General features: G+C 45.8%; 1 protein-coding gene across 1 annotated transcript; it reads right to left on the reverse strand.

The window, feature by feature from the left end:
- Window positions 1-759: 759 nt before the first annotated feature.
- On the reverse strand, window positions 760-14,704 carry ehd1a (EH-domain containing 1a). The gene is made up of 6 exons (XM_080008754.1): window positions 13,971-14,704; window positions 9,262-9,359; window positions 5,508-5,749; window positions 2,869-3,039; window positions 2,318-2,482; window positions 760-1,869 (listed from the first exon to the last, which is right to left on the reverse strand). The coding sequence occupies exons 1-6, from the start codon at window positions 14,357-14,359 to the stop codon at window positions 1,333-1,335; spliced, it is 1,602 nt and encodes a 533-aa protein (XP_079864880.1). The 5' UTR covers window positions 14,360-14,704; the 3' UTR covers window positions 760-1,332.
- Between the last annotated feature and the right edge of the window lie 5,054 nt (window positions 14,705-19,758).

A 19,758-nucleotide genomic window follows, 5' to 3' on the forward strand; every position in this document is an offset into this window, starting at 1 on the left:
ATTTAAAGACAGGCAAGATCTCTCTTGTAATATAATGCATGACAAATACACTTATGAATATGACCTCGCCTCACCTAATTCAGGTCATTTCCACAGGCTATTTGCATGAGAATATGCAGAGGAAATTAACATTAAGGCGAACATTGCTGAAAAAACCCACCCTCTCTCTCTCTCACACACACACACACACACACACACACACACACACACACACACACACACACAAATCATACCTAGAAATATTCAGGATGTGTGGCCTTTAACATGTACTTTTTCCAATTTAACATACAGTATATTACTTAAAACATACAAATAAATTGGCATAGAATTATAGAAATTTTCCTTTAACGCCCCATGTTCTTGCAACTTTTTTTTTGAGCAATATGTAAAAAGATGTGGAAAAAAAAGGAATGGAAGCACTTGATCGATACTTACATCTCATCAGCATTAGCCGTAATAAACTAGAGAGCCGGCGCAGGGAAATAGGACAATAGACAAAGAAAACAAGATTTTGGTAGTCAGTGGCAAAGCTCTAATTCACATACGTACTGTATGCCTGGATACATTGATCAAGTTTGGTCAAAACTGCAGTTTCAGTGTAGGAGTCACCTGGAGATGGAGAACCTACCTAAAATATATTAAAAAAAAACAAAAAAAAAAACATGAACATTCGGTCAGCTTAACTAGCGTATCTTTGTAATCAAAGTACCACGGCTCAGTAAAAATAAAAAAAGTAAAATTAAAAACACAAACACGAGATTGATGGTAAATAATTTTCCTTTTTATTTATCTGGCAAAATAATAAAAGGGAAGCATTTGGAAAGAGGTCCAAAGTTAACAGTCAGGAAATACAAAAATATAGATAAAACAATTCTAACAGCTGATTTGGTTTCTCCCCTCTCTCCAAATGGGAAAAAAAAAAAAAAAAAAAATGTTTTTTTCTTTGGATCAACATATAATATATGGACTGTATACTTAATAGACATATTTTTCACAGGATGTACAAATCCATGTCAAATCCCATCATGCAACCACAGACCTCACATGTGAATCATGTGAATGATTCGGTATTGTCCTTCCAAAAGATGGCGAATGAGTTCCACCCCTTGCTTATTTCTCACAGATAACTGCAAATCACTCCTTAATTCACAAAGACCCCCTTAACCCACCCAAGCCTGCCAGTCTCTCTCTGGTGAGCTAGTTAAGCCTGGAGACCCATTCTGCCCACTCGGGTGTGGCAAGTGCATAGGAACTCATCGTGGGGGGGGGGTCCAGGGCACATAGGGGGGCTTCTATATCTGCAGTCTCCAGGCTGACCCGCCCGCTTCCCGCTCACTCTCCATCCACCTCCATCCCACGCTTCGACGGGGGCACCAGGTGGTCGGGCAGCTTCGCCGGCAGCTCGTGGCCCTCCAGCTTCACCTTGATCAGGTGGTTGGCCAGCGCAAACTCCTCGTCATCCAGGTAGCCGTCTTTATCCACGTCGGCCAGCTTCCAGATCTTGCCCAGGACCGTGTTGGGCAGCTTGGACTTCACCATCTCCTTCTTGGCGGCGGCGCCCGAAACTTTGCCGTTGATCGGTGACAGCGTGTAGAAGATCTCATCGTATGAGGGCTTGTCGCGGCCCACCACCCACTCCAGTTCATCTATGCCCTCGCTGGCCCCCTCGCCGTAGCCGTGGCCGAAGGGCCCGGTCATGGCGCCCTCAAAGGCTCCGCCCTTGACGGACTGGCTGGGCATGGAGGCCTCCTCCTGGCGCACCAGGGCCATGAGGCGGGCGATATCGTTGGCCAGCATGTCGTCCACAGCCTCCAGCAGCTTGGGCTTCAGCGGTGAGAACTTGGTGAAGTCCTGGACATTCAGCAGGTCCTAAAGGGGGAGGAAGGTGGAGGTGGAGGGGAGGGGAGGGGGGGGGGGGGGGGGGGGTCAAAGGAAAACAGGAATTGGTGATGAAAATAGATCGGTCTTCACTGGCTACCAAGGGGAGTTCTGCACAAGAGGCAGGATGTCCTGACAAACCAGGAAAAATAAATCTCATCTCCATCCTGACCTGGAGGGAAGGCAAGGGGCATGGAAAGAGAGGCAGAGAGGGTCGAGGGTAAAGGTTGGAAGGTTGTGCTAGTCCCAGGCCTCTGTGATGGTTCATAACCTGCCCTTCCCTTCATTCCTAACCGGCCATTATACACTCAGATTGTGTACTGAAACTGCTGTTTGATGAACCTGAGACAAATCGTAATAAATCCCAACGTGACCTTTTGCTGTTTGGCTTTAACTTGTTTTTTTTGTGGTTTTTTTTCGTTGCTGTTTCTTTACTCACCTGCATTTTCTGGATGTTTGGAAAGTCTCCTGGCGAGATCTGGTGCTCCTTCTCGATCTTGCTATAGATCTCTCCCAGGTTGCTGATCAGCTCCTTCTTCTTCGTGTCCTTCCCGAACATACTGGGCATCTCTTTCTTTAGGGAACTGATGATGTAGGCTTGCACCTGGACAACAAGATCCAAACATTGTAATTTGTATACAGTATACATTTTCCGAATAGTTAAAAGTTACACATAAAAAATTCCATTCATAGGACAATTTAAAGTCATTTAAATGGCCTCTTGGACCTTTTCAAACACCAGATTATGGAAGATAATGTTCTTAATTTGCTTGTTGTAGAATATTTCCAGAAGTAACATCGGTTTCTGAGATAGTTCAAGATTCTTATATCATTCTTATCATTTTGTTCTATCGGTTTACCTCTGCTTACAGGGGGGGGCACTTGCATTTCAGTGCTTCGTAAAAAGGGAAGACAAATTGAGAAACTTATTGCACTTCAGGTCGTTGGCTCATGGCGCGCACAGCGCCCTTTTTAAGCAGAACTACCCACCTTAGCAAGACGTGCCCGTTTGATGAGGTCATTGAGTTTGCGCAGCGCTGCGTTTCGCGGCAAAGACTGTATGTCCAAGAAGAGGTCCTGCTCCTCCGCCTCAAACAACTTCCTGTTGTCCGGAACCAAGAGGGGCTGAGCCCAGAATGACCCAATGTACACACGCACCACCTGGGGGAAGGTGGGACAGCGTTAGCTCACAGGCTATTGTCCATCTGCTTTCAGTTTACCGTCCACACCCATGGAAATTCTTCACGAAGGGTCACATGCACAGGACACCAAAATGGCGGCAGGGTGCATAACAGACACAAAAATGCATTCATGCATAAAGGAGGACATTGAGGATATCATAACTATATGTATACAACCAGTTAGTGAAACCTGTTCGCTGAAGCAATTTTTTCCCCACTTTGTCTTCATGTCTTTGCAATACAACTTTTAAAGTCAGTCAATAATTGTCCAGGTGATACAAAGGTTACTCAGGTAAAGTATTATGATATGGCTGTGGAACAACCATTAACAAACTCACTAAATCACAGGACAAGAAAGGTCACATGACTCACATGACAAAGTGTAAAACCGGAATCCAGATATGTTGGAATAAACTTTTCAAATGGCCGTGTCCATGGGATGCGGCCCGTTTCGACTTCTAAATTGTTTCTACCGTTAACCTAGAAAAGCGGCTCTGCTTACCTTAACTTTGGGCAAGGTGCACTTCACCTTCATTACTCACCCTTGGGCAGTTTACATTTAAATAGACATACCAAAAAATGATTGTTTTGCCAAATCGCTATCTTTGTCCTTGCTGTCTTTTGCTGTCCTGTCCATGTTCCAATCTTACTCCACCTTGAAATTTCAACGTGGCACTGAGTTATAATGGGGCGGTAACTAATCCCAGGATGTGAGGACTTAGTTGGGTTTTAACTTTTGCATTCTACCTGGTTGTAAGAGTCCCTCCCACCCTTCCTGAGGGAGCAGTCATTCTTATTAGGTTGTCCTGAAAGGATCTAGAGCAACAGGTAGGCTAAATAATTATCTGTTTTTAAACGGTCACGGTGATACACTGTAAATATTGCTACCAGCATTTTAGGGTGCAGTCAACAAACAGTCTAAACACATGTGGCTCTGCGTCCACGTCCAAAATGAAGTGACAAAAGCTCCTCTCTATAAATGACAGAACACGTAAAGCTTCAGCCTTCTTTAGACAAAGTCGTCATGAAAAAAAAAAAACAATAAAAAAAGAGGAGGGGCAGCAAAAGGGTATCTTATTTCCTGGTTCCCCTAGCTATTGCAGCTTTCAAGCTTGCAATGCTGCGACAACAGATATTTTGAGAGAAATATTACTGAAAATAGATCCATCTTCTAGCAAGCGAGTGTCCTTTGACAGTAGTTCTTAGCGGCTTTCAAATAGGGTGATCAAATGGGGGCGGCTCTTTTGAAGGGGTCAAGGATTTTCTCGCAGAATTAACAGACAGATAGCATTGTCTAGTTAGTCAGCTCACTGTTTACTATGCCTCAAAGGGAAAAACTAGAAAGGCTAGAAGGGTGAAACAGCAGATTCCTGCCTATTAAGAGAGGCAGTCTGCATTCCTAGTGGGAAGCTGATGCCAACCACAAGCAAAATGTGAGCAATTTGGGCCATGGTGCACACATTGTATTTATTTCCCAGCTTCCAAAGATAAATGGTGTCTTCAATCTAAGAAATCCCCTCTAACATTTTTCACCTAATTTTACTGAACAAGGTGAAGGTATTCATGGAAAACAGGTTATATTGTGAAAGACGACACATGTTGATAAGATCTTACTGTATGATCTGTTAACGTAATCGAGTGTTTGGTTGTTGTGGTTGTGTTATTGGGTCTTTAGTCTTCAAGCGCAGCTTTACAAGGAGCCTTGCAAGAAAGTCAAACCATAGAAATAACATCCCAATACAAACCAAAGTCTTTTCCACTTTTGGACACCTGCTCATTTCAGCTGAAAACTGGGTGTTGATTTGGGATTTCACAGCCCACATTCCAAACCCCCGGCCACGTGATGCAGTCAAGTCCTTCATGTAATTGTTTCATTGACACCACAAATGAAGCAGTTCCCATATGTAGATAAAATGGGGCAGAAAATGTTGTCAATGTAGCAACAAGGAACACAAATGATGTAAACTAAAATGAAATACTTGCATCAACCTTCTGTCTGCATACTCAACTGTACTGAGCATACTGTCATTGCAGTGAACTTGAGAAGTTCACTTTAAATTTGATTAAGAAGTGACAACACCTGTAGTATCTAAGGGAGGTTTTGAGACCATGATCATTTGAGGGGTATTTATGCGAATATATTTTGGTGATAAAGAGAAGTCCGGGTCTGTCACACATTTAATTTAAGCCTTAGATGAACTGGTTTCTGCATTGATAGAGGGATGGTGACTACAGTGGGTCACAAAGCTACAGATAGATGCAAGCTGATGGTCAGCCCTGGGTTCCAGTGATGAAGGCTGACTTGTAGGGATATCAAAAGGTAAGAAACTTAAGACAACCAATGCAAATTAAAAACAATGAACCATCAGGTTTTAGATCCCAAAATAACATTTTCGCTGATCTCTGAATAAACTACAACATACAGATAATCACAGGTGGTCCACCTACCTCGGGCGTGTTGATGATCTTGCCCAGGGACCACATCAGCGCACCGTAGACCCTCATCAGCTGCTGGGTGCTGATCTGGTCGGCCTTGTTCAGTACTACGCGCATCTTGTCCTCGTGGTTCTTGAGGGCCCGGATGACCTCGGAAAACTCATCGGAGATGTCCAGCTTGTGAGCGTCGAACAGCAGGATGATGCGGTCCACGCGCTCAGCGAACCACTCCAGCACCGCGGCAAAGTCGTAGCCTGTAGAGGGTTTGGGTTGGTTTAGACGGAGCCAAATGCGAGGTGCGGCGCGGGAGGACAGGCCTACTGGAACATCCTGGCTTTCACTAGACACACACTCAATCTGAAGATAACGGATATGAAAACTGATCAATTCAAACAGCTGATAGGGCAAACATTGTCTCACATGTAGACATTTGGTGTATCTGAGAGTTTCCTAAAGAGAACTCTAATGGTGGTATATTAGCTCTCCCTTCACACAAATACCCTCGGGTATTTTTAGAGATGCTGGCAGGCGACCAGCGATTAAGTCTTTTGCAAACTTTTCTGTTTGCCTTGAAGGAAGTGAATAACAAGTTCAAAAGAACTGAGCAAAAAAACAAGTCATCAGTATACAGTAAGTGATCACTTATGAAGTGTCTGACAGATCAGCCTTCAAACTACATACAAAATTTGTGGGACTTGCAGTTTACTTAGTGTGGGATTTGTACTGAAAGAAAGTCACACACTCAGCTGTTTCAGAACACCACAAAGATGCTTTACTTTTGGCACTGAATAGATGTGTATTTTCAGTAGTTTTTTTATATTTAATTGAACAATATATTTAAAAGGGAAGGTTTTAATGAATATGTATATTTTAATTGTGCAGGATAAATTAAAGGGAGGGTGACTGGTGCCAGCAGAGGAAATCCATATTGTACAAGGTGCAACAAGCCATCAAATAATCAAATCAGTCAACCAATCAGAGCCAGATCTTCTAGTTTATGGCCTGCTATATACAATCTGGACAGTATCTTTGTGCTGACAACATGACACAACATAGGGGATAATATGATCGGGGCAGACAGAGCACTAGAGAGAGAGAGAGCGAAAGAAAGATTCAGGAAGAGAGAGAGGAAGACAGTGTTCAATGTTCAGAGATAAGTGACAAGCATACCAGTAGGAAATGACACGCCTGTAACTTTGGTGTACAAAGAACACGCACCAAGCTGAATAGCTGTAGCTGAATGTTATTCTCCCTTGTAAGTCGCTTTGGATAAAAGCGTCTGCTAAATGACTAAATGTAAATGTAAATGTAAACCAAGACTACCAGAAAGAGTGAAGCAAGACATAAGAAACGTTTCTATGAGCTGGCATGAGCCTCAAGCCAGAGAGAGGAAGGGAGAGTGCGAGTCAAGGGAGAATTATGGTTTTGATTAGTGTCTGTGTCATCCAATCAAAAAAAAAAAAAAAAGGAATGTAGTGGCTCCAAAAGCTCCTCGTGGCGGCTGCTCAATCAGCCCTCAGATCTGCTGTACACACATTCCAACGGCGTCACAAACTTTTGTCTGTGTTCACGAAATGTGTGTATGTGGAGACAGACGTAAAAGCGAAACAGAGAGAGAGAAGGGCAGAGAGTCAGTGTGACAACAAAAGCAAATGAGAAGTTGAAAAGGGAGGAAGGCTGCAAAACGCTGATGTGTAATTGCATTTTTGCCAGACTGGAAAAAAGGGGGAAAGTCCAGAGAGAGGGTGGAGTCGAGAGATTCCTGGGAGCCAGCTGAAGGCCTCCCCTCCTTCAGACCCAAATGGCTGCTTTCAGCACACGTGTCCCCCCCCCCCTCCGGGAGCTGAGAAGACACAGAGACAGCTGCTCCTCTGCTTACTATATAGCCCACGTTGACAACTGACACTCCTCTGACACATACATGCCTCTGAATGTATATCTAAGGATGACTCCACTGACACGCATATACCCAATTAAAACTAAATAGACTGGACTAGGCTTCATTGTGATGTTGTGGAAGGGCGCTGAATATCGACTTGAGCCTGCGTCCAAGTGCCATTCAGACTCTTCATGAGACTGATTTAGAGTTTGATTACCGTAAAATGTTCAAAGTCAAGTTTGATTTCATATACAACATCTGATGTCTCGACGTGTTCAATTTAGCCCTGGGACTAGGACTGTAGTATGGGATAGGAATTAACTGATACAATACCAGGGTTTAGCAAAGTATGAGCCTCTGATATCCGATAGCCCCGATAGAATTCCTACCGCATGAACGCATCACACACACACACACACACACACACACACACACACACACACACACACACACACACACACACACACACACACACACACACACACACACACACACACACACACACACACACACACACACACACACACATTGCCTGACCCAGTCAGCCTTGTTTACAGTAGGCCAATAGTACAATATGTCTGTGGATCACACTATTGGAGCTTTGTTTATACAGAAACATGCCGAGGTGGATGAAAGGATAGCGTATGTGGGCGAGTGTGCAGTGTCAGAGGTGGGGTCCATCTCTGTGTATGAATATTTATCTATAGAACCATAATCGCCTGTGGTATGTGCAATCCTCTTCTGCCAGACAAGTCTGAAAAGGGTAAACTACACACACACACACACACACACACACACACACACACACACACACACACACACACACACACACACACACACACACACACACACACACACACACACTATTTGTATGTTTACAGTTATTTCATTGCCATTATTTTGTCTTTGGCATTTGTATATTATGTGTGTGTCTGTTTTGTCTCATTACAAAATGTCCTTCATGCTCTCTCCTACGCCCTTTGATTCTCTTTCATGCCACGCCCCCACGCCCCAGTCTTTGCTTCTCCTGAGAAATTGGAGTTAATAGAGAACCGATTGACGTGTCGTGTAACTTCAGCCTTGTAAGCAACGCAGGGGGTGGGAAGGTGCTGGTTCCTGGGAAATTCCTAGCTCCACTGGCCATTTTAATCCGCTCCCTCTAAGAAAATCCCTCACACAATTTCAAAACCAACCCACCCTTGCTTCCTGTTTTGGTGGGGTCAGATCAGGTATTACAAGAAAATTTAAGAAGTTGTGTTCAATTTCTTCTTCTAGCTTTTGGCCTTGTTCCGAAAGCTCATCAGCGGGGGTCGCCATGTTGTTTTAGCACGCAAACCCTGAGAGGATGAATGAGCGTGTGGAGTGAGAGAGAGAGTGTGGAGAGAAAGAGAAACAAAGAATTGAAGGTGAAACACGGCGAGACAAGCGGAAGACAGAGACAGAAGGACAAACCAACAAAGTGAGGGACAGGGAAAAAGGATAGAAAAGAAGAGAAGGCAGAGTGAATAGCTGCTGGCGAGGGACTCAGTGTTAGCTCAGAAATTTGCATGACCTGTTTCCTCTGGCTATTAGGGCCCAGCACAGGTCTGACAACTTCTCTACCAAGGCTGTCAGAAATTACTTTGTGAGACACACACACTGGTACACACCACAATGTTTTTGGAGAAAGAGAAAGTCAGAGACTAGAAAGATTCTAGGCCTGGTATCGCCAAAAAGTCGGATTTGCTGTTGCCATAATGCGAACATGCGAACGAAGGCAAATAACTTAAGGTGTTTAGGTGTGTCCATATCTGTGATGGTTGATGTTTAGCTGTGTTCGACTCTTGAAATTGAATAACCTGTTGATGGAACAGTTAGCATTTGTATGTGTGTGCGTTCAAGGCAGACCTCTGCTGATGCGCTGTTTCTCTCCCGACAGGATTCCAGGAGTATCGATGATACTGATACTCTCCAGGACTGCATTTGGCATCTGAGCACACATGAACCTGCCAAGACAGAGAGTGAAGTGAGAGAGAGAAAGAAAGGGGAACAACAAAATAAAAGCACAAGGATGGGGGGGGTCAGAGGTAGAGAGAGCGAGAGAGAGAGACAAGGAAAGCACTTGGTTAAGAGTGTTGATACATAAGCTTGGCATTAAAACACCTTCAGATGCTCTGCAGTCACTGCCCTGTAAGAGTTTCACGATCGGAACACAAAGGAGAGCCGAGGCTTCCTGTGGGAGTCTGACCAGTGCAGGTTGTGGAAACAGAGTTTCCTCCAGCTTTTTTTTTCCAAGTAGAGGTGTGGGTGCTGGGGGGGGGGGGGTTCGGGTGCAACTCCAAGCCAGCGGACCACGGAACAACACCTTCCACTTAATCTTTACCATAGTATAAATCAGCACATACAAATGGAACTTGAACTTGACTTCTAAACCAGTGGCGCAATGGGTAGTCATTAACGTTAAAGATTTTGGTAAAGTCTTTCCTTTGTTTACAGTCAGACTAGATTTTTGTCCTTCTGGTTATACATCATTCAGCGTAAAATGCTTCCTATTCAGGTTGGGGACACTGTGGGCATTTCTAAACATTAAAAGGAGGACAGTGGAGTGGTTGGAAAACAGGCAGAGCAGAGAAGCATGCAGAGACAATCACAACTTATGAGTTTTGAAAAGGATGAGTGGGCCACTGAGAAGCCCTCGCTGCCCTGCTCGGGACAAAGGGGGGAATTGTTGGAGACGAACCCGCAGCATCGGGGGTTCTTCCTCCACGCTCTGCCGCTCACTCAGTCATCTCAATGTAATATTCATAACATAAGCTTAGCACCAAGCGGGTCACAAGACTAGGAAAACCTGGGCTTTACATTCCTGTGGCCACTAGAGTCAGCTACACACACACACACACGCACACACACACACACACGCACACACACACAAACACTGCAACCACTAACAGAGGTCCCACACCACATGGAGAGGGCAAAAGGAAAAATCCAAGGACAAACTAAAAGTCAATGAAATTTGAGAGAGTTGCTGGTATAGTGATCCTATGTGTGGTATTACATTACAATAATCCCGGCTGCCAAAGATAACAAAAAATATGCAGGTCCCCCCTTCCCCCACCACCCCGAACACACGCAGGGGGATGATATCTGCTTGGAATCTTGGCAGAGTTTTTCCTTTAACTATCTAAACCAACATTTTCCACAGAGAGATTCAAGGGAGTAGGAAAAAAGGAGATGAACTGCCTTGCATAATACTGAGATACAGAGGCCTCGGGCAGGCACGGGGGCCCCAAGAACCTGGAATTATCTGGAACACTTTTCCTATCAATGTCTCGAGAATGTGCGAAACCCACCCAGCTTATTGGGCTGCCTCGCTGGGGGTTAAATGTAGCACGTCACACCTAGGGTATGTTATTGGAAGTTGGGTTCCACTTTGACATGTGGAGTCTTCCTCTCCTGCCCCACCCACTGCCCTCTGCCTACTCTCAATTCTACCACAACCACACAGAAAACTCAATTTCCATGTGACAAGAGGAAATGGCATGGACACTAGAGATGTGGTCAGGGAGGTTGCAACTGCAGTTCTTTTTTTTTTTTTTTTTTTTAACGTGTTTGTTTCCTCTGATTGTGTACGTTTGTTGGGTACGTATGTTTTGCCGTACAGATCTGACTCTGGCTTTGTGCTAGAGACTTGTGTGTGAGCTGTGCGCTGGGTAAACGCACTCTTCGACTGATCCATGTGTGAGCCCCTATCCCGGCAAAGTGCAGAGTCAGTGTCCTGGGATAACAGGCCACAGTGTGAGCTGCGCAGGACGGAACGGGACAGTGTGGGCCAGAGCGGAACTTGCACTCTGCTGACTCGGCCCTTACGATTACTGGCTCACAGAGGGCACACAAACACACTGGGGCCCACCTGACTGCCACGGCTGCTCTGACTAACAGAGGTGCTGTAACCAGTATGTGATGGGGAACATAAAATTATATTAAGTGTCCTTTGTTGGATTGACACAGCCAAGACACCCAGAGTGAGCCTTAAATGCACAACAGATGGCAAAGATTAATGGTTAAAATAAAATAAAGAAATAAAATAATACTAAAATAAAAACACACTGGCAAAAATTCTGGCAACTGACAACAAACAAGATTTAGCCTGGCATGCAAGGTTTCACAATGCTCTATCTAATCTCATTGTAAACCTAGGGGATCACCTGACCCAGCTCTGTTGACTCTTGTCATAAATAACCGGTTATAGGATGTGCATGACCCATCTGGGCCTTGTAGTTAAAGGCTAATCTGCAGGATGAATAACTATGGTTAATGCACTTCACCAAGGACCCATCATCATAACTAAACAGGCTTAAATTGGCACCCTCCTCAAGAAACAAGACAACCACGAAACTGACCCTTGCTATTCTTCATCTACTTTCAGGACATGCAGCCAAGCCACATGTTGTAGTTGGAAGCCAATTTTAAATACCATTGGTCTAATGTGAAGAGTGAAGAATGAAAGAGTGGTCTAGTTTAAGTCAAATTCAGTCTCAATTCCACTACAGGATGAAGTTCTTGACGAAAAGTGTCATGTAGGTATGCACTAGTTCATTTACCACCGGGTATGATGACATAAGTAGTTACAATAGGCCCTCATAAGCCAGTGTATGACCATTGGACCCTGGCATTGTTCTGGGTAAAGAGGTAGGTGAGGAAAACCACAAGTGCAATAGTGAAGTGTGTTCAAATAAAATCTTTTCTTGTCAAGATTTGTTACAAAAAACAATGAACTGTGCTATTTTCGCAAGTTGTTATCTTCTTCTGTCCCGAGTTTAAAAAGGGGTTAAGTTGCTGTACTAGTAGCTGTAACTCTAGTCTATGGAGGAGACAGAGAGAACATACAATATCAAAAGGTTACAGATTCTTTATTTCTGGGAACATTTAGCAGGCCTGAGCTGAGACCATTCATTCTGTCAGTCTCAAAAGAGTAAATCCCACTGACCCCAACTGCAGCATATAAAGCGGACACTCAAGGTAATTAAAGAAATCCGGTAAATAATGGGAAATTTCCTCATTAAGCTTGGCTTTAAGTGTGAACCTGAATTTGCTTTGTGTTGTTTGACTTAATGAAACATATTGATGGGAGACTCCACTGATAATCTACTGGGACAGATTAGGAACTGTCCACAGAGCAAATAAGTGTTTAATCTTGCCATCTGTTTGACTGGACTTGCTGCGATTTGTCTGCACTGTTGAGAACTGGCAAAAAGAATACACACATTTTTTAGTCCTGTGACGTTACCGGAAGCCCCAAGGCAGACTGGATAGTGAAATATCTTTATGGAAGATTTCAAGGTCAACAATCAATCTGATAATCATGGCACCTTGTTTATGTTATAACGCCCTGCAGTTAATCAATATCTAATGAAAATGGCCTACATGAATTCCAATTAATACATGCCAATGCTACATGCCAGATTAAGGTTAGTGTTACACCGTGTGAGTCAGAGAGCCGTGTAGAAGATTCTGGAAGATTTGTCAGAGCCTGTGAGGTGAGAGCCTCTAGGTCAGCAGATGTACAGATGGAACATTACGTGTACAGATGGAAGCTTGTAGCAAACAAAACAATGTCAAAGCTCACAACAGGAAAGTTTAAAACCTTTCAACTTTTGAGGTATTTCCAATAGCCTCCTTGCAGTCAGATGACATGTAACATGACAGCTACTAATTTGGCAAACTTGTATAGCCAGCGGTAAGAAACAGGCCAAATCTTTGACAGCAGGGCAAGGTCGTGTTTGTTGCCAAGCAACATCAATCTAAACAACTTAGCATTTTGGACCCTGCAGTGACATCACAATAAGGTGTGACTCTGGCCACAAGAAGTGAATGCACAGAGCAAAGTACAATACTGTTACCGCAATGTTCGGTCCAAGCTGGATGAAAAAAGCCTGCTTCAATCTGGCAGCTTAATCCTGCCAACCTGGACATATCACCTGTATTTACCCAGAGTCTGTAAGTGACAACTGCATTCCCCTGAGATGACTACATCAAAAGGCAAAAAACACCACGTTTTGGCCAAGACAGCTGGGAAAATTGTGCAACAGCATATTCTCTGGCTTTGTTTCAAGTGTGTGTGTGTGTGTGTGTGTGTGTGTGTGTGTGTGTGTGTGTGTGTGTGTGTGTGTGTGTGTGTAGAGCTCTGATGTGAGATGGCTTGGCAATGAGCTGCTAAGGGAACTCCGACCATACAATGCTATGAATGGCATATTTTAGAAATTCTTAAAGTTTTTAGGAAAGAGTGGCCCACTCAGTTTGTTAACATGGCTTTCGAAGATTCTGCAGTGAGGTCTTTAAATACATGCTGTGGTGGAAAGTAAGGCGTTACTGACGTCATAGCACATTCAATTTCGGAGAATTGACAACAATATATACTGTTAGCTACTACATTTCTAATACACTCCGGTTACAGAGTAATAAAGAGTTGTTTTTATTTTACTCGAGTAAAGGTGAAGGGGTCTGGGTGCTTCCTCCTCTTGCTGCCACTTCAGTGGTGGAAATCTATTTTTACATAAGTAAAAGTAAGTAAAAGTGCTTTTGCTTAAGTGAAAGTAAAAGAGCTTTTGGTCTACCTGTTAAGAAACGCGTTCCCAAAGGCGTTGAGTTTTCGGAAGGGCTTCTTGGGGTCCACCACCAGCGCGTTGCCCGGTATGACCCCCTCCTGGTCGCCGTGCATCACCGCGATGAACGAGTCCGTGGTGGGCTCGGGTCCGATCCTCATCCCGGGGAAGTCTTGCTCCATCAGGTGTCGGATGAAGGTGGTCTTTCCGGTGGAGTACTGGCCCACCAGCAGCACCATGGGCTTGTTGTCGAAGTCGGCGTCTTCCAGCGCCGGGGAGTGGAAGTCGTGAAACCTGTACGTGTCCTCCAGCGGGAAGAGCTTGTTGCGGTACAGCCGCCGCAGCCCCTCCGACACATTCTGGAAGAGTTCGGGGTCTTTCTTTCCGTTCTTTCGGAACATGGTGGTCCTCGCCCTTGGTTTGACACCGCCGTGTCGGTCTCCCCTAGGTAAAACTGGGTTTTGCTTCTGCCACACCGTTGGGGGAGCAGCTGCCTGTCGGACTGGACTGAAGCGGCGTTGGGCGAGGTCTTGGTCTAGGAAGGGACTTGTCTCCTCCCTCTTCGGCGCTCAGCACTTTAGCTAGCCACACTCTGGGAAGGACACCTATCTTACTTCGACCACACAGGTACCTACACCTCGCCGGGGGAACATCTACGTGGCTCTGCTATCGCGTGAACAAACGCCGAAGCCCGGCCTCTGTACTCTCAACGTGGGGATTCTAATCGACTCTATCGCGCTCGGCGAGCTAGCATGGCCGCCGGCTGACAGTGACGAACGCGAAATAGGTCGTGACGCAAGAGCACTCCCGAACGAGTCGTTCGCGGCGAACGACTCGTTCGGGATTGGGCCCGGGGGCGCCGCTCCGGCAAGCGAGTCGATCGATCTTCGGCTCACAAAACGAGATGCGTTCCCGAGGAGCAGACTCTTAAGGCCCGGCCATTCGGTGCGACTCTCGTTGGTGTACGGTTGCTTTTCACTTTCGCATCCCACCCGAATGAATCATATTGACAGAAGTAAATTATTTATTTAGGGGGATGGCAGCTCAGGCGGTAGAGCTGGTGGTCTAGTGATGTAAAGGTTGCTGGTTGGATCCCAGGCTCCTCCTGCTAGCATGCTGTACTGTCCTTGAGCAAGACACTTAACCCCTAATTGCTCCTGATGGCTGCGTCCGTCGGTGTTTGAACAATTGTAAGTCGCTTTGGATAAAAGCGTCTGATCAATGACTAAATGTAAATGTAAATTTATGTGATTCATAAGTTGCGCCCCCCCCCCCCCCCCCATACAAAATATATATTTTTTTGAGAATGTCGCTGAGGGAGCCTCTGGGGCTCACAGTTGACATTCTCCTGCCTCTATAAATCATATTAAGAGAACTGAACGCTGCGGTAATTCCATTCACAGCCTCCACGGGAAGCTCTCCCTCGCCCACCGCGCGCTCACGCGATCACACGAACCGAGAGTCGGAAAAACATTTGAGCGACTCTTTATTTTTTCTGAGTGAGTCGGAAAGAACCGAATCTGGAAAAGTCCGGAGTCGAACCCTCCCTCGAGAAGGATGACACGCAGATGCCGGAAAGAGACGTCTTTCACTATAAAGGGTGTGTGTGCGTGCGTGTGTGTGCGCGTGTGCGTGTGTGCGTGTGCGTGTGTACGTGTACGTGCGCCCGGGTGTGAGTACTCGCGTGAGTACGTGTGTGTGGCCGGGACCGGAAGTCACGGTTGTGGCTTGAAGCCTCGAAGAGCAGCTTGACTGCGTCCAGGCGCACCCTACGCGACCGTCCCGTCGCTTGGGCTGGTTGGAGGGCGGCGGACGGCTCGCCCCGGCTCTCTCAGCGCGGTTGGGGACGGAGCGGCCGGCGTGGCTTGCGGTCGGTGGTTATGCGCCTGCGTTTGGTTGAGCGCTCGCCGCCTGCTCGTGGGTACCGCGCGGCTCCCGGGATCGGTTTCCCTCGCGGCTCACGTAGGGCCTGGCGGCGGGGGGGGGGGGGTCCTTTTTTGACCATCGCCACGCGATTGTGACGTCAGAAGCTTCGAATGTGACTGACCGCTCCACTTAGTGGCTGTAGAACAGGAAAATACAAGACAATTCCTATTGAAAGTGTGTGTACGTACGTAGATACATACATGCTTGTGCGTGTGTATACACATACTTGTACGTATGTGTGTACACATACTTGTCTGCAAGTGTGTGCATATGTAAGTGGCCTCTTGGGTGTAAAGTGACGGCGGCGGCGGCTTCTTCTTGCCGCCCGGAAGCCGCCCGCCCCCCGCGGTGCGCTCGGCTTTATACGGGGTGGGTGGGGGCGGTTTGTGTCATCACGGTGACATCACGTCAGGGTGCGCTCGGTTGCGGCGTCTACAGGGGTGCGGCTGTGTGGGGTGGAATTCCCCTGATGCGTTTATGCGCGTCCCCGCGTCGGGGCCCGAGAGGAGAGCGCTGCCCCGTTGCTGTCGCCAGAAAGTGGGACGTTCTGTTCGCCGTCGGTCCAACGCGTCCAACAAGGCGCGCGGTTCGATCCAGTCGTTGTGATATATAGCAGCTCAGGAAACCTTTGCTATAGCTACGATTTACGCCATTCCTGGTGAAATTGTGAAAGTGTGATTACAGGTTGAGGCGGCTATATTTTGCCCTTTTACTTTTTGGGTTAAAGGCGCGCCCGGAGGCCTTCAAATAGTTTCAGTTTTACTGAGAAGAGACATTGCACACGATCTATTCATCAGCCTCAAGGTACTTAGTGAACGCAGAAAACGGGTTTATTTTCCGGGGTGAGAGTAGCAGGTTTATTGACACAAAATCAGATTTCTTATTCTCTCTAATATGATGCCAAACACGCACATTTTCTCACGCACCATGAGAAAGGGTCTCTTCTGTTTTTATTCTCCTAATACTTCATGGCTATTTGACCCTGGGGTAACACGAGAATAAAGTGAAACCGGTATCAACCGTGTTCTAGTCAATTCTCCAATGCAAACATTTGCAATTACAACACAAGTGTTGACTTCATTGCGAAGAAACCACAGAGAGGAGGAGACACGCACACATGGGAGACACGCACACATGGTGAGGCAGAGACACGCACACATGGGACTGGGGGAAAAAACGAAGCCAGTCATCCTTTAAATACAAGAGGTAACGTTGTCAAGTCATATGGCCGGAGTTGGAGCTGCGTAGGCCACGGGAATCCCCCCACGGGTAACAGCGGCTCCACTGGAAGTCACAGCTTTTCCATATGGAGATGCTGTTACACCCGGTGAGACCCACACACCAGCCTGACGGTGGACCGCACCGCGGGCGAAGGATGCCCAGCACCGGGATGGAAGCGTGTGTTGTTCCCTCCAAGCATCTAAAAAGAAAGTGCGAAAGAAAATTGCGTGTGAAGTTGTTCGACTCCAGGATATATCACAATTACTAAAACACGGCCTAAATCATGACACCCATTATGACAACGCGCAACCAGGCGTCTTCCTGCTTATACGCCAACACTGCCCCCATTTGGTGAACAAAGATCTGCCGGCCGGGCGAAATGAAAGCGACATTCATTTTTCATTTTCTGCACGTGAGCCATCACCTGAAACTGCACCCAAACCCTAAAAAAGTCAATAAAGTATTATTACTGGAGCCTTCGAGTCCTCTGATCTCAGCCTTTTTATAACTTAGCAGATTACGTCTCGCTCTAACGACAACCATAAAATCAAGGTCGTTATCTCAATGAACGTGTGGAACAGTATCATGAGGAGTTGGAGGGAGCCACACCCGCGCTGTGAAAGGCATTTAGACCTGCAATCCACTCCAATTAATATTTGACTTTGAGGCGTTTTCATAGCGCCCTACGATGTGCACTTTGGTCTGGCGCACACGCTGCCGTTTCTCAGATTCTCGCTCGACCTCTCGACCTTTAACCCCCGCCGCCGGGTGAAAAACAGGGCTATAAAACAAATTAATGGTGGAGCCGCGGTTCCTCGAAGAAGAATAAGCTCCTTCGACTCTTTCCCTCCTTTTGCCTGACATGTTGCTCTTTTCTGAACTCACTGTCAATGTGTTATCGTTATATATTTATAAACCTAGTAGCGTGACTCCTGATGCTGAAATCCTCATTCATTCAGGGCCCGTCCAGCCGACAAGGCACATTTTTAAGCAGGTAACGAGAAAGTGTCCAATGTTGCAGGAGACTTTACAATATTTGTTTTCGCCAAAACCGGCCGAGTTCATTTTTGGCATTTGCATCCATATCGAATATAAAATGGATGCGATTAGATAAGGCAATAACAAAAAAAAAGTTGTGTCCGGAGAGATATTGATTATTAAATGGTAATCTGTCACGGAGATGAACAGTTTGTGAACGCTGGAATTGAAGTGATATTAGTGCACGCTGTATCTCCGCGGCAGAGCTTTCTTCGCGTCCTCTGTCGAGGTTTCCCGTTCGACCCGTCCGACCCGTCCGATTTGACCCCGTACAAATGAATTTGGGGATTGGAAATTGGTCCTTAAAGAGGAACAACAGAAGGCATCACCGTCCCTGTCCCTCTACCTGTAGAAGATTACTGAACAGTGAAGATGACCAGCGGTGACTCTTCATTCAAAAATAAAGGCATTCCCTTGGAATCATTTCCTCAGTTTCCTTCAGTGGAAGAGTTTGGTTAATGTTGAATTTTAAACAATAAACCATATAATACAACACAGTACAGATAATGTCGCTAGTGGCTGTTCTTATACAACCAAGTCTTGTATAGTAAGTCTTTACCTTCAATAAATAAGTCTTATCCACCTCGACAATTCTTTCAGTCAGTAAGTTGGACGCAGCATCCATATATGAGTAGATTTATACTTACCAGGAATACACTGCTATTGGAGGTGGATGTTCAATCAAAAAAGAATGAAATGACAATGAGTAGAGGGCGAGAGGGAGAGAGGAGTCAGCCGAGAGACACAGCAGCAAAGGAAAATAAGTGAAGGAGAATGGAACTGTAAAGGAAGGTGAGGAGGAGGCCAAGGTCCAGGTTGGCGCGGCGGGCTGCGCCCTCAGTTCTGGTACGAAGCTAAATAAGAATCTGCTTAAGACTGCATGGGGGGGTGGAGAAAGAAATTAATCATTACACTTACAGTAAATATGTAACAGGCCCAGCCCATAAAACTCAGCAAACTCTGCATTCTATTTGAACACCCACTCACACGAGGATGGACTCACGTCATACAACACTACCCACTATTTCCAATGTACTTCAAATCAGTCGCCCTTTTTTTCCTGCCTCTATTATCACGCTTCTCCAAATGTTGTACATGCGGGATGGTGGTTTTAATATCAAAGTGAGTCAGAAATGAGCTGAGGTAATAAAAATGCTGGAGGATGGAAGATGGCTCGATACCACCCCCGGTGCCTTCGTGAACGCGCCCGCGTTCAAGAAACTGTTTCCACTCGTTTGACCCACGACACATGGCGCAGGTGGAGGTACCACGAGACTTTTTTTTTTTAATTTAAATTTTTTTTATGATGTTCAAAGTGAAATCCTTGACCTGGAAGGAACACAAGCACCAACACTGGATGAACGGTTCAGAATCAATCACTGCACAGACGGACACTGCAACTCTCTCCTGTGGAGATCAGCGCTAAAGGACACGTTAGGACACGTCATTTGCACCTCATTCAGGCAGTGGAGTGCTTTCCTAATATAGGAGAAAAGTAACACACAAAAGCTTTTTTTGTTTTACTTAACTGTAGTAACTGTGCGTGGGGGCAAAGTGACTGTGTTTTGGGCCAAATTCTGACCTGTAAATCCCTTTCAGGTTGACACAGATTTAT

Source organism: Zeus faber (assembly GCF_960531495.2).
Source record: "Zeus faber genome assembly, chromosome: 10".
NCBI classification, from domain to species: Eukaryota; Metazoa; Chordata; class Actinopteri; order Zeiformes; family Zeidae; genus Zeus; species Zeus faber.